The 15,844-nt window shown below is 40.5% G+C and overlaps 1 protein-coding gene across 1 annotated transcript in view; it reads left to right on the top strand.

Annotated features, from left to right (window-relative positions):
* The window catches only part of KNL1 (kinetochore scaffold 1), an 817,310-nt gene that overhangs the window by 449,253 nt on the left and 352,213 nt on the right, over positions 1-15,844 (top strand). Inside the window, 3 exon segments of the mRNA XM_053711756.1 lie at positions 7,616-7,706; positions 7,787-7,816; positions 7,819-7,906. Coding sequence (XP_053567731.1) covers positions 7,616-7,706; positions 7,787-7,816; positions 7,819-7,906 — 209 coding nt within the window.

The following is a 15,844-nucleotide window of genomic DNA, read 5'->3' as shown; positions in this document are numbered from 1 at the left end:
GAGTAATATTTTTTATTTTTTTTTTAAAAAGGGGGACAACTTGAGTTTGGTTTTAGGCATTGGCAGGGTACGGGACAGTTTTCTCGACCAGGTGCACATAAAAGCACACTAGCAGTAAGGCCTATAATTGCTTAATCTCTACCTGACAATATACACGCAGGTCCCATATAATGGTTTGTGATGGTTCTGTTCATTTACTATAGCATGTTTTCTTTTTCTGTTCATGTGAATATTAAGGGTCCAAGGTTGACCCTATCATTAATTTTATTTTTACCTGTTCATTGCCCTCCTTCGCATCTCAAGTCTTCTGGGACCCATTCAAGGTCCTGGTAAACATGGGAGGTGCGACTGAAAGGAACAGCTCCATAAGTGGCCTGTTTCGCGTTACAAACCCTCAGCTAATGAGTGTGGACAAGTGAGGTCCATGAGTGTCCTCACCTGTTTCTGGGGGAAAATATGGGGTAGTTTAGTGATTTGCTCCTGAAATGTTTCTTGCTCGTCTCTTTCTGGTGCAATTATCAAATTAATATGTTTGGTAACAAATGTTTTTAAGTATCCCATGTTTTTTGGGGGTTTTTCAGCTTTTTGATATTTTTGTTCTGTACGATAAATGAGCAAATTCGTTGTCTTGTAATTGTTTACCTTCAATAAAAACTATAAAAAAAAATAAAAATTGACATTCACTTTAAGGGTATCCAAAATTGCTTAATTTTCAGACCTAAATTATGTAAAAAGGAGGATAATTAATTGCACAGAAGAAATCAAAACAATCTCTTCCGATAGAGGCGAATGAATAGGATATCAATACAATAACTCAATATAGATTTATGAAAATATAAACAAATTGTCAAATTATTCAGTTGTAAAGATATTTTACATTAGTAATGAGTATTGTTATTAATACATACGTATATTTAAAATTAGGTTGAATGAAAAAAACTGTCTGTAAGAAGGAAATAAACTTTCCAATCTATGGGTAACCACCCACTTATTATTAGATATGCAAACCTCATAAATTTATACAGTATAGTCCCAACACATTTTGATGTCTGAGATTTAAAAGGTAAGTGTTTTTTTTCACAACAGGAGTTGAAATGTACATTTGATGAATAAGTGCCCCTGTTTTTAATCAAATTTTTAAAACCCGGGCACTTTAGCATCAAAATTGACATTCACTTTAAGGGTTTCCGAAATTGCTTAATTTTCAGAGCTAAATTATGCAAAAAAAGTGGATAATTAATAAATAATGAAAGTATATTACAAAGTTGTTTCATTATACAAAACTAAACATGTTATATACAAATCTCAAGGTGTATACTCTCTCTTATTAAGAGAACAAATGGAAAACAAACATTTTCGTACCTCTTAGTTCTTACCACAGCTATGCATTTGGAATTGTGTTTTATATTTTTTGGCCCTTGAAAATAATATGCTTAGTCTAATAAAAATTGCTGCTTTATTATCATGGGCAATGTGTAAGGAAGCGTTTGAGTAATTGTGCAAAGCTGCCATCACCCTTTTCATTTTTGCACTAAGCCTTAATTACTTCAATGATGTTTACCTTGCAAGTATGACAATTTCTGTGACACCCATGCAAAACATGCGTATTTGCAAGTCTTTTCTCCAACATAGGTGTGTCCGGCTCCACGGCGTCATCCTTTACTTGTGGGATATTCTCTTCCCCAACAGGAAATGGCAAAGAGCCCAGCAAAGCTGGTCACATGATCCCTCCTAGGCTCCGCCTACCCCAGTCATTCTCTTTGCCGTTGCACAGGCAACATCTCCACGGAGATGGCTAAGAGTTTTTTTGGTGTTTAAAATGTAGTTTTTATTCTTCAATCAAGTGTTTGTTATTTTAAAATAGTGCTGGTATGTAACTATTTACTATGAAACAGAAAAGAGAAGAAGATTTCTGTTTGTGAGAGGAAGATGATTTTAGCAAACGTACTAAATCGATTGCTGTTTCCACACAGGACTGTTGAGATGAAGTAACTTCAGTTGGGGGAAGCAGTTGGCAGACTTTTTCTGCCTGAGGTATGATGGCCACATTTCTAACACGACTTGGTAATGCTGGAAGGCTCGTTCATTTTCCCTATGGGGAACCGGTAAGCCATTTTCTTAGTTTAAGTATGAGAATAAAGGCTTTATAAGGGCTTAAAAAACTGGTAGACATTTTTCTGGGCTGAAACGATTACTTGCTAAGCATATTTGACTGATTATAGTGCTTTATAATTATTATAATCTTGGGATTGTTGTTAAAAAACGGCAGGCACTGTATGGACACCTTATTCAGATGGGGGCCTTTCTCTAGTCATAGACAGAGCCTCATTTTCGCGCCACTAAATGCGCAGTTGTTTTTGGAAGGCAAGGCATGCAGATGCATGTGTGAGGTGCTAAGATACTCCTGAAAAAGCTTACAGAAGGCGTCATTTGGTATCGTATTCCCCTCTGGGCTTGGTTGGGTCTCAGCAAAGCAGATTCCTGGGACTGTATAGGGGTTAAATGTAAAAACGGGCTCCGGTTCCGTTATTTTAAGGGTTAAGCTTTCAAATTTGGTGTGCAATACTTTTAGGCTTTAAGACACTGTGGTGAAATTTTGGTGAATTTTGAATAATTGCTTCATATTTTTTCGCATATTCAGTAATAAAAGTGTGTTCTGTTTAAAATTTAAAGTGACAGTAACGGTTTTATTTTAAAACGTTTTTTGTGCTTTGTTGACAAGGTTTAAGCCTGTTTAACATGTCCTGAACCATCAGATAAACGATGTTCTATGTGTATGGAAGCCAATGTGTCTCCCCATTTAAATATATGTGATAATTGTGACATGGTGTCCCAAACAAAGTAGGGACAATGATGCCACAAGATAATAATAGTGCCCAAGATGATTCTTCAGATGAGGGGAGTAAGCATGGTACTGCATCACCCCCCTTCTGTGTCTACAACACCAGTTTTGCCCACACAAGAGGCCCCTAGTACATCTAGTGCGCAATACTTATTACTATGCAACAATTAACGGCTTGTTTATGGATAATTCTATTGCAAATAATTTTATCTAAAATGCCTACTTATCAAAGAAAGCGCGATTGCTCTGTTTTAAACACTGAAGAGCAAGAGGACGCTGATGATAACGCTTCTGACATACCCTCACACCAATCTGAAGGGGCCAGGAGGGAGGTTTTGTCTGAGGGAGAAATTTCAGATTCAGGGAAAATTTCTCAACAAGCTGAACCTGATGTTGTAAACATTTAAATTTAAATTAGAACATCTCCGCGCAACTGCTTAAGGAGGTATTATCTACTCTGGATGATTGTGACAATTTGGTCATTCCAGAGAAATTATGTAAGATGGATAAGTTCCTAGAGGTTCCGGTGCCCCCCCGATGTTTTTCCTATACCCAAGCGGGTGGCGGATATAGTAAACAAGGAATGGGAAAGGCCCGGCATACCTTTTGTGCCTCCCCCTATATTTAAGAAATTATTTCCTATAGTCGACCCCAGAAAGGACTTATGGGCAGACAGTCCCTAAGGTCGAGGGGGCGGTCTCTACTCTAAACAAACGCACTACTATTCCCATAGAAGATAGTTGTCGCTTTTAAAGATCCTATGGATAAAAAATTAGAGGTTTGCTTAAAAAAAAAATGTTGTTCAGCAAGGTTACCTTCTTCAACCAATTTCATGCATTGTTCCTGTCACTACGGCGGCGTGTTTCTGGTTCGAAGAACTAGAAAAGTCGCTCGATAAAGAATCTTCGTATGAGGAGGTTATGGGCAGAGTTCATGCACTTAAATTGGCTAACTCTTTTATTCTAGATGCCGCTTTGCAATTAGCGAGATTAGCGGCGAAAAATTCGGGGGTTTGCTATCGGGCGCGCAGAGCGCTCTGACTGAAGTCTTGGTCAGCGGATGTGTCTTCCAAGACAAAATTACTTAACATCCCTTTCAAGGGCAAAAACACTGTTTGGGCCTGATTTGTTAGAGATTATTTCAGACATCACCGGAGGAAAGGGCCACGCCCTTCCTCAGGATAGGTCTTTTAAGGCTAGAAATAAGCCTAATTTTCGTCCCTTTCGCAGAAACGGACCAGCCTCTACTTCTACATCCTCTAAGCAAGAGGGTAATACTTCTCAACCCAAACCAGCCTGGAGAACCGATGCAAGGCTGGAACAAGGGTAAGCAGGCCAAGAAGCCTGCCACTGCTACCAAAACAGCATGAAGGGATGGCCCCCGATCCGGGAACGGATCTGGTGGGGGGCAGACTTTCTCTCTTTGCTCAGGCCTGGGCAAGAGATGTTCAGGATCCTTGGGCACTAGAAATAGTTTCTCAAGGTTATCTCCTAGAATTCAAGGAACTACCCCCAAGGGGAAGGTTCCACAGGTCTCAATTATCTTCAAACCAAATAAAAAGACAGGGCATTCTTACATTGTGTAGAAGACCTGTTAAGGATGGGAGTAATTCATCCAGTTCCAATAAAAGAACAAGGGATGGGGTTTTACTCCAACCTGTTCATAGTTCCCAAAAAAAGAGGGGAACGTTCAGACCAATTCTAGATCTCAAGATCCTAAACAAATTTCTCAGGGTTCCATCGTTCAAAATGGAAACCATTCGAACGATCCTTCCTACCATCCAGGAAGGTCAATTCATGACCACGGTGGATTTAAAGGATGCGTACCTCCATATTCCTATCCACAAGGAACATCATCAGTTCCTCTAAGGTTTGCTTTTCTGGACAAGCATTACCAGTTTGTGGCACTTCCATTCGGGGTAGCCACTGCTCCGAGTATTTTCAACAAAGGTACTAGGGTCCCTTCTAGCGGTTCTAAGACCAAGGGGTATTGCAGTAGTACCGTACTTGGACGACATCCTGATTCAAGCGTCGTCTCTGTCAAAAGCAAAGGCTCATACGGACAATCGTCCTAGCCTTTCTCAGATCTCACGGATGGAAAGTAAACATAGAAAAAAGTTCTCTTTCCCCGTCAACAAGAGTTCCCTTCTTGGGAACAATAATAGACTCCTTAGAAATGAGAATTTTTCTGACAGAGGTCAGAAAATCAAAACTTCTAAGCTCTTGTCAAATTCTTCATTCTGTTCTTCATCCTTCCATACGACACAGTGCATGGAAGTAATAGGTTTGATGGTTGCGGCAATGGACATAGTTCCTTTTGCACGAATTCATCTAAGACCATTACAACTGTGCATGCTTAGACAGTGGAATGGGGATTATACAGACTTGTCCTCCGACGATTCAAGTAGATCAAAGGACCAGAGATTCACTCCGTTGGTGGCTAATCCTGGACAATCTGTCACAGGGAAATGAGCTTCCCGCAGGACCAGAGTGGGTCATTGTCACGACCGACGCCAGTCTGGTGGGCTGGGTGCGCGGTCTGGGAACCCCTGAAAGCTCAGGGTCTATGGTCTCGGGAAGAATCTCTTCTCCCGATAAACATTCTGGAACTGAGAGCGATATTCAATGCTCTCAAAGCTTGGCCTCATCTAGCAAAGGCCAAATTCATAAGGGTTCAATCAGACAACATGACGACAGTTGCTTATATCAACCATCAGGGGGGAACAAGGAGTTCCCTGGCGATGGAGGAAGTGACCAAGATAATTCAATGGGCGAGAGGATCACTCCTGCCCACTTGTCTGCAATCCACATCCCAGGAGTGTAAAATTGGGAAGCGGATTTTCTGAGTCGTCAGACATTCCATCCGGGGGAGTGGGAACTCCACCCGGAAATCTTTGCCCCAAATAACTCAATTATGGGGCATTCCAGACATGGATCTGATGGCGTCTCGCCAGAACTTCAAGGTTCCTTGTTACGGGTCCAGATCCAGGGATCCCAAGGCGACTCTAGTAGATGCACTAGTAGCACCTTGGACCTTCAACCTAGCTTATGTATTCCCACCGTTTCCTCTCATATCCCAGGCTGGTAGCCAGGATCAATCAGGAGAGGGCTTCGGTGATCTTGATAGCTCCTGCGTGCCACGCAGGACTTGGTATGCAGACCTGGTGAATATGTCATCGGCTCCACCATGGAAGCTACCTTTGAGACAGGACCTTCTTGTTCAAGGTCCATTCGAACATCCAAATCTGGTTTCTCTCCAACTGACTGCTTGGAGATTGAACGCTTGATTTTATCAAAGCGTGGGTTTTCAGATTCTGTAAATAGATTCTCTTATTCAGGCTAGAAAGCTTGTAACTAGAAAGATTTACCATAAGATATGGAAAAAATATATCTATTGGTGTGAATCTAAAGGATTACCATGGAACAAGATAAAAATTCCTAGGATTTTATCCTTTCTACAAGAGGGTTGGGAGAAGGGATTATCTGCAAGTTCTCTGAAGGGACAGATTCTTCTGCGTTATCTGTTTTTACTTCACAAAATGGCTTGGCTGCTGTGCCAGACGTTCAGCGAGTGGGCGTTTGTTCAGGCTCTGGTTAGAATCAAGCCTGTTTACAGACCTTTGGACTCCTCCCTGGAGTCTCAATCTAGTTTCTTTCAGTTCTTCAAGGGGTTCCGTTTGAACCCTTACATTCCGTAGATATTAAGTTATCTTGGAAAGTTTTGTTTTTGGTTGCAATTTCTTTCTGCTAGAAGAGTTTCAGAGTTATCTGCTCTGCAGTGTTCTCCACCCTATCTGGTGTTCCATGCAGATAAGGTGGTTTTGCGTACTAAGCCTGGTTTTCTTCCGAAAGTCGTTTCCAACAAGAATATTACCAGGAGATAGTTGTACCTTCTTTGTGCCCGAATCCAGTTTCAAAGAAGAACGTTTGTTACACAATTTGGACGTCGTCCGTGCTCTAAAATTCTATTTAGAGGGCCACTAAAGATTTCAGACAAACTCTTCTTTGTTTGTTGTTTATTCTGGTAAAAGGAGAGGTCAAAAAGCAACTTCTACCTCTCTTTCCTTTTGGCTTAAAAGCATTATCCGTTTGGCTTATGAGACTGCCGGACGGCAGCCTCCTGAAAGAATCACAGCTCACTCCACTAGGGCTGTGGCTTCCACATGGGCCTTCAAGAACGAAGCTTCTGTTGACCAGATATGTAAGGCAGCGACTTGGTCTTCACTGCACACTTTTGCCAAATTTTACAAATTCAATACTTTTGCTTCTCAGAGGCTATTTTGGGAGAAAGGTTTTGCAAGCCGTGGTGCCTTCCATTTAGGTGACCTGATTTGCTCCCTCCCTTCATCCGTGTCCTAAAGCTTTGGTATTGGTTCCCACAAGTAAGGATGACGCCGTGGACCGGACACACCTATGTTGGAGAAAACCGAATTTATGCTTACCTGATAAATTAACTTTCTCCAACGGTGTGTCCGGTCCACGCCCGCCCTGGTTTTTTTTTAATCAGGTCTGATGAATTATTTTCTCTAACTACAGTCACCACGGTATCATATGGTTTCTCCTATGCATATTTCCTCCTGTACGTCGGTCGAATGACTGGGGTAGGCGGAGCCTAGGAGGGATCATGTGACCAGCTTTGCTGGGCTCTTTGCCATTTCCTGTTGGGCGAAGAGAATATCCCACAAGTAAGGATGACGCCGTGGACCGGACACCACCGTTGGAGAAAGTAATTTATCAGGTAAGCATAAATTCTGTTTTTCTTTTTTCCCTTCAGATTAAAGTTGTGTACAACAATTCAAGAGAAGCCTTTAAAGGATGTGAACGGCCTTCTCTGGGAAGCAATCAGAATGTGTTCAGAAGATGAGGTAGAGTATTTTATGTATCACATTGATTCAATGTACACCTCAGGCAGCAATACATTTTAAACATTTTTATTGTTTATCAGGTGTTGTACTTTGGAGTAACGCTAAGGGCGTCTTAAAATCCGTGTACTCCAAGAAAATTAAACTTCTGACCCACAAAGGAAAAGTGTCATTATACAGCAAACTGCTTTCAAACAACACAGGTATGTTGTCTAGCAACAGTTTTCTTTCCCTAAAAACAGGAAATATTTTCTTTTTCAGATTTCATTAGTTTTATTTTTACAACAAGATTTATTTGATCTCTTCACCACATTACATTTTTGCTATATATTATATATCAGTGAGTTGCCAAAATATTACTTGATTGGAAATTGACAATAGAAAATTAAAGAGAGCGCCTCTAGTTTATTAGTCCTTAGTATGGAATATATGGTGTGGTGTATCAGAAGCTATTTATACCAATATTTTAAAATACAATGATCATTGGAACATCAAACTATATGTTATATAAATAACAAAACTTTAAATTAATAGATGTATGACGCATCTATCATAAAAAAGATTGCAAAATGTTTTATGTATATATCCCTTTAAAAAAAGAGGAACATATAAGACAGCCCTAATAAATAAATCAATTTGTCAGTAAAATTTATGTTAAAATTTAATTAAAAAAACGCATATAATTGTATTCACAAACTTGCACTGAAAGTGTCACAATGTTATCGCTGGAATCACGATCCACAGTTGGTAGCAAATAAATTGCAACCAGGAGAACGGTATAACTGGCCGGATAATCCAAAAAGATCCACAACACCTTTCAAGGAAACACTTCTCTTCCTCAAGTGGCTTGGATCGCATTGTTTAGCTTTGCTCTTTTTATAGCTAAAGGGTATATCATTTAGTTAAACCCTTTAATCTGTATACATCATATGTCATTAAACAGTGTTTGGTTAACATTATAAATATTGCTAATTATTCACATTTATGCATACATTGTAGGTACTGCTCCTCAAGTACAAAAACTAAGTCGCATCTATTGATAATAAAATAATTCAACGTGACATATACAAGCCAATAAGATACTTAAAAAAATAAAATTATTATATATATACATATATATACGATATCTCAAAAACATTTGATAATTTTAGGGACAGTAATACTACAATGATCTATGTAGAAATAGAGTAAGATTCTATATTAGTGGAGTAGTTTGGTTTTTCATAAAAATCCTAAACTAGGGAGAATCAAAAACAAGTCATTATCTCACACCTAATATGTATCGTAGTAACTGATGTGGAGATTAGTCTACTTAAGGTGGTATCTTATAATTCTTTACATGTGATACACCTAAGTTAATATATGTGTAGCTCTGAATTTTAGGACCATAAGAGAATTTCAGATTTAAGTGGGAGGCTTATGTGTGCAGGGGGGAAACAAATTGTGTATTTCCACTAATACAACTAATGTATGTCATAGTGACTCAAGTGAAAATTCACTGGCGATATCATATGGTGCGCACTATTTTCCTCACGGGGGATATGGAAGAAGATTTCTGCCCTGAGGTTTGATGATCTTAGCATTTGTAACTAATATCCACGCTGGTTCCCACAAGACTTCTGAAGGTTCCCCATGAGACATCTTCAGTGTGGAGACCGGTTTCATGCTACAAGCAGCATTAAGGTATGGCAGCCTTTTTTTCTGAGGATACTTGGTGTATCAGATACTGGCTGGCATTATTTCCCTGTATGGGAATGGGGTAAGCAGTAAAAACCTATTTTAATAAGAGGGGTTGTTACTCGAGTCCCTATTTCTTCTGTTAAGTGTGATCAGTCCACGGGTCATCATTACTTCTGGGATATTACTCCTCCCCAACAGGAAGTGCAAGAGGATTCACCCCAGCAGAGCTGCATATAGCTCCTCTCCCCTCTACGTCACTCCCAGTCATTCTCTTGCACCCAACGACTAGATAGGATGTTGTGAGAGGGACTATGGTGATTTTATTTCGTTTTATTTCTTCAATCAAAAGTTGTTTATTTTTAATAGCACCGGAGTGTGTTATTCCCTTCTCTGGTAGAGTTTGAAGAAGAATCTACCAGAGGTTTTTTCTATGATTTTAGCCGGAGTAGTTAAGATCATATTGCTGTTTCTCGGCCATCTGAGGAGATGTAAACTTCAGATCAGGGGACAGCGGGCAGATTAATCTGCAAAGAGGTATGTAGCAGCTTTTATTTTCTGACAATGGAATTGATGAGAAAATCCCTGCCATACCAATATAATATCATGTATGTATATTTTACATTTGAGTATTCTGGGGAATGGTACTTCACTGGAATTACACTGTGTATATAAGACTTTAGCCTATTTGCAAGCAACAGGCTTTTTAATAAGTCTTAATTTATGTTAAACGTTTTTGCTGGAATGTAAATCGTTTTCATTTTCTGAGGTACTGGGTGAAATAAAATGTTTGGGCACTATTTTCCACTTGGCAGTTGCTTGATCTAATTCTGACAGTTTACTGATCTCTCTCACTGTTGTGTGTGATGGGGAGGGGCCTTTTTTTGGCGCTTTTGCTACGCATCAAAATTTCAGTCAGAAGCTCATTGTTTTTTTCCTGCATGTTCCGGTTCATCTTACAGAACTCAGGGGTCTTCAAAGCTTGTTTGAGGGAAGTAATCTTCACAACAGAGCTGTGAGATTGTAGTTGACTGTGATAAAAAAACGTTTATTCTTTAACTTTTTTATGCCATCAGGGTTAGTTATTCTTTGCTAATGGGAACAAGCCTTTGCTAAAATTGTGTTTTGTTTTCACAAAGTTTGATGCTGTAACCCAATCCTGGATTTAAAGATCCTAAACAAATTCCTAAGAGTTCCATCGTTCAAAATGGAGACTATTCGGACAATTTTACCCCATGATCCAAAAGGGTCAGTACATGACCACAGTGGATTTAAAGGATGCTTACCTTCACATACCGATTCACAAAGATCATTACCGGTATCTAAGGTTTGCCTTCCTAGACAGGCATTACCAGTTTGTAGCTCTTCCATTCGGATTGGCTACAGCTCCAAGAATCTTCACAAAGGTTCTGGGTGCTCTTCTGGCGGTACTAAGACCGCGGGGAATCTCGGTAGCTCGTACGTAGACGACATTCTGATACAAGCTTCAAGCTTTCAAACTGCCAAGTCTCATACAGAGTTAGTACTGGCTTTCTAAGGTCACATGGATGGAAGGTGAACGGAAAAGAAAAGTTCACTCGTTCCACTCACAAGAGTTCCCTTCCTGGGGACTCTTATAGATTCTGTAGAAATGAAGATTTACCTGACAGAGGACAGGTTAACAAGACTTCAAAGTGCTTGCCGCACCCTTCATTCCATTCAACACCCGTCAGTGGCTCAATGCATGGAGGTAATCGGCTTAATGGTAGCGGCAATGGACATAGTTCCCTTTGCTCGCTTACACCTCAGACCACTGCAACTGTGCATGCTAAGTCAGTGGAATGGGGATTACTCAGATTTGTCCCCTTCTCTGAATCTGGATCAAGAGACCAGAAATTCTCTTCTATGGTGGTTTTCCTCGGCCACATCTGTCCAGGGGGATGCCATTCAGCAGACCAGACTGGACAATTGTAACAACAGACGCCAGCCTTCTAGGTTGGGGTGCCGTCTGGAATTCTCTGAAAGCTCAGGGGACAATGGAGTCAGGAGGAGAGTCTCCTGCCAATAAACATTCTGGAATTGAGAGCAGTTCTCAATGCCCTCCTGGCTTGGCCCCAGTTGACAACTCAGGGGTTCATCAGGTTTCAGTCGGACAACATCACGACGGTAGCTTACATCAACCATCAGGGAGGGACAAGAAGCTCCCTAGCAATGATGGAAGTATCAAAGATAATTCGCTGGGCAGAGTCTCACTCTTGTCACCTGTCAGCAATCCACATTCCGGGAGTGGAGAACTGGGAGGCGGATTTCTTAAGTCGTCAGACTTTTCATCCGGGGGAGTGGGAGCTTCATCCGGAGGTCTTTGCCCAAATACTTCGACGTTGGGGCAAACCAGAGATAGATCTCATGGCGTCTCGACAGAACGCCAAGCTTCCTCGTTACGGGTCCAGATCCAGGGATCCAGGAGCAGTCCTGATAGATGCCCTGACAGCACCTTGGGACTTCAGGATGGCTTACGTGTTTCCACCCTTCCCGATGCTTCCTCGATTGATTGCCAGAATCAAACAGGAGAGAGCATCAGTGATTCTAATAGCACCTGCATGGCCACGCAGGACTTGGTATGCAGATCTGGTGGACATGTCATCCTGTCCACCTTGGTCTCTACCTCTGAAACAGGATCTCCTGATTCAGGGTCCTTTCAAACATCAAAACCTAACTTCTCTGAAGCTGACTGCTTGGAAATTGAACGCTTGATTTTATCAAGACGTGGGTTTTCTGAGTCAGTTATTGATACCTTAATACAGGCTAGGAAGCCTGTTACCAGAAGGATTTACCATAAGATATGGCGTAAATACCTATATGGGTGTGAATCCAAAGGTTACTCTTGGAGTAAGGTTAGGATTCCTAGGATATTGTCTTTTCTACAAGAAGGTTTAGAAAAGGGTTTATCTGCTAGTTCATTAAAGGGACAGATCTCAGCTCTGTCCATTCTGTTACACAAACGTCTGTCAGAAGTTCCAGACGTTCAGGCTTTTTGTCAGGCTTTGGCCAGGATTAAGCCTGTGTTTAAAACTGTTGCTCCGCCATGGAGCTTAAACCTTGTTCTTAACGTTTTACAGGGCGTTCCGTTTGAAACCCCTTCATTCCATTGATATAAAGTTGTTATCTTGGAAAGTTCTATTTTTAATGGCTATTTCCTCGGCTCGAAGAGTCTCTGAGTTATCAGCCTTACATTGTGATTCTCCTTATTTGATTTTTCATTCGGATAAGGTAGTTCTGCGTACTAAACCTGGGTTCTTACCTAAGGTAGTCACTAACAGGAATATCAATCAAGAGATTGTTGTTCCTTCTTTGTGTCCAAATCCTTCTTCGAAGAAGGAACGTCTACTGCACAATCTGGACGTAGTTCGTGCCCTAAAATTTTACTTGCAAGCAACTAAGGAATTTCGACAAACGTCTTCTCTGTTTGTCGTTTACTCTGGTCAGAGGAGAGGTCAAAAGGCTTCTGCTACCTCTCTTTCCTTTTGGCTTCGTAGCATAATACGTTTAGCTTATGAGACTGCTGGACAGCAGCCTCCTGAAAGAATTACAGCTCATTCTACTAGAGCTGTGGCTTCCACTTGGGCCTTCAAGAATGAGGCCTCTGTTGAACAGATTTGCAAGGCTGCAACTTGGTCTTCGCTTCATACTTTTTCCAAATTTTACAAATTTGACACTTTTGCTTCCTCGGAGGCTATTTTTGGGAGAAAGGTTCTTCAGGCAGTGGTTCCTTCTGTATAAAGAGCCTGCCTATCCCTCCCGTCATCCGTGTACTTTTGCTTTGGTATTGGTATCCCAGAAGTAATGATGACCCGTGGACTGATCACACTTAACAGAAGAAAACATAATTTATGCTTACCTGATAAATTCCTTTCTTCTGTTGTGTGATCAGTCCACGGCCCGCCCTGTTTTTTTTTTTTTTTTTTTTAAGGCAGGTAAATATTTTTTAAATTATACTCCAGTCACCACTACACCCTTGGCTTCTCCTTTCTCGTTGGTCCTTGGTCGAATGACTGGGAGTGACGTAGAGGGGAGGAGCTATATGCAGCTCTGCTGGTTGAATCCTCTTGCACTTCCTGTTGGGGAGGAGTAATATCCCAGAAGTAATGATGACCCGTGGACTGATCACACTACAGAAGAAAGGAATTTATCAGGTAAGCATAAATTATGTTTTTATATTTATCATTAGTTGATATTTGGGCATTATGTGACATGGGAGACAATATAAAAAACGATGTTTTATGTTTTTTAATTTTGGCACTTAAAACTTATTGGTTTTATGCTTGAGGGTTATATTGTGTGTGTATTTTTACTTTAGTGTAAAACTGCATTTCCATGCGGTGTTGTTTGGGCCTACTCCGACTTTTGACCTTAAGGGGCGGAGCCTATTTTGGTGCAATTTCTTCAGGCTTAGCAGCAGCAAAAAGTAACTCTGTGGCTCCTGGACTGTGTAGCTGGTCTGAAGGGTTGGAAACTTGATTTGAAGTACCCTGGGGGCAGGTAGGCGCCACAGCTGAGGTGCTGAGTGTATTTTTATCTATCTTTTGACTACATGTTGATATAAGTACTTCTAAAGCCTTATTTCTGCCCTTGCTTCTGGGTGCAGTAATTTTTGGATTAACCAACGATATTAAGTTAAATTTGGGAATAATTTAACGTTTTTTGTGTATTTTGGAAAAATGTTCACTTTTTCTTTTCTTAAAGGCACAGTACACGTTTTTTCTAATGTTTATTTTATGCTATAAATAAGTGTTTAAACGACTTTTATGGTATTACTAGTCTGTTCAACATGTCTGACATTGAGGTTTCTCGTTGTTCTATGTGTTTAGAAGCTATTGTGCAACCCCCTCTAACATTGTGTAACTTTTGTACTGGAAGGGCTTTACAATGTAAAAAGCATATTTTAAATAAAGTAAGTGTGCCTAGGGATGATTTTTAGTCTGAAGAGAATCAGGATATGCCATCCAATTCTCCCCAAGTGTCACAACCTTTTATGCCCACACAAGCGACGCCTAGTACTTCTAGTGCGTCTAATTCCTTTACTCTGCAGGAGATGGCTGCAGTTATGTCAACTACCCTTACAGAGGTATTGTCTAAATTACCAGTGTTGCAGGGTAAACGCAGTAGGTCAAGTATTAATGTAAATACTGAATCCTCTGATGCTTTATTAGCTATTTTCAATGTTCCCTCACAGTGCTCTGAGTTGGGGATCAGGGATCAGGGAATTACTGTCTGAGGGTGAAATTTCTGATTCAGGGAATGTTTTGCCTCAGACAGATTCGGATGCCATGTCATTTAAATTTAAGCTTGAACACTTCTGCCTGTTGCTTAGGGAGGTTTTAGCGACTCTGGATGATTGTGATCCTATTGTGATTACTCCAGAGAAATTGTGTAAAATGGATAAATATTTTGGAAGTTCCTACTTACACTGATGTTTTTCCGGTTCCGAATTTCGGAAATTATTAGTAAGGAATGGGATAGACCAGGTATACAGTTTTCTCTCCTAATTTTAAGAAAATGTTTCCTATATCAGATACCATTCGGGACTCATGGCAAGCGGTCCCTAAGGTAGAGGGAGCTATATCTTCCCTAGCTAAGCGTACTACTATACCCCATTGAGGATAGTTATACTTTCATGGATCCTATGGATAAGAAATTAGAGGGTCTACTAAAGAAATTATTTGTTAATCAGGGATTTCTTTTACAACCTACGGCTTGCATAGTTCCAGTAACTACTGCAGCAGCTTTTTGGTTTGAGGCTCTAGAAGAGTCTCTTAAGGTTAAGACTCCATTAGATGACATTCTAGATAGAATTAAGGCTCTTAAGCTACCTAATTCTTTTTTTTCTGATGCCGCTTTTCAAATTGCTAAATTAGCGGCAAAAAATGCAGGATTTGCTATTTTAGCACGTAGAGCATTGTGGCTCAAATCTTGGTCTGCTGATGTATCATCAAAACATAAGCTTTTAGCTATTCCCTTTAAAGGTAAGACCCTTTTTGGGCCAGAATTGAAGGAGATCATTTCTGATATTACAGGAGGTAAGGGCCATGCCCTACCTCAGGATAGGTCGGTTTAAAATGAGGGGTAAACAGAATAATTTTCGTTCCTTTCGGAAATTTAAAAGGAGGACCCCCGCTTCTTCTTCTTCCACAAAGCAGCATGAAGGGGTGGCCCCCGATTCGGGACCGGATCTAGTAGGGGGCAGACTTTCTTTCTTTGCTCAGGCTTGGGCAAGTGATGTTCAGGATTCCTGGGCACTAGAAAATAGTGACCCACGCTTATCAATTGGAATTCAAGGATTTTCTACCAAGAGGGAGATTTCATCTTTCAAAATTATCTGCAAACCAGATAAAGAGAGAGGCGTTCTTAAGCTGTGTAAAAGACCTTTTTACTATGGGAGTAATTGTCCTGTTCCAAAATTGGGACAGGGGTTTTACTCAAACCTA

This window comes from Bombina bombina, chromosome 1, assembly GCF_027579735.1.
Source record: "Bombina bombina isolate aBomBom1 chromosome 1, aBomBom1.pri, whole genome shotgun sequence".
Lineage (NCBI taxonomy): Eukaryota > Metazoa > Chordata > Amphibia > Anura > Bombinatoridae > Bombina > Bombina bombina.
This window is presented reverse-complemented; position numbering and strand designations above follow the sequence as displayed.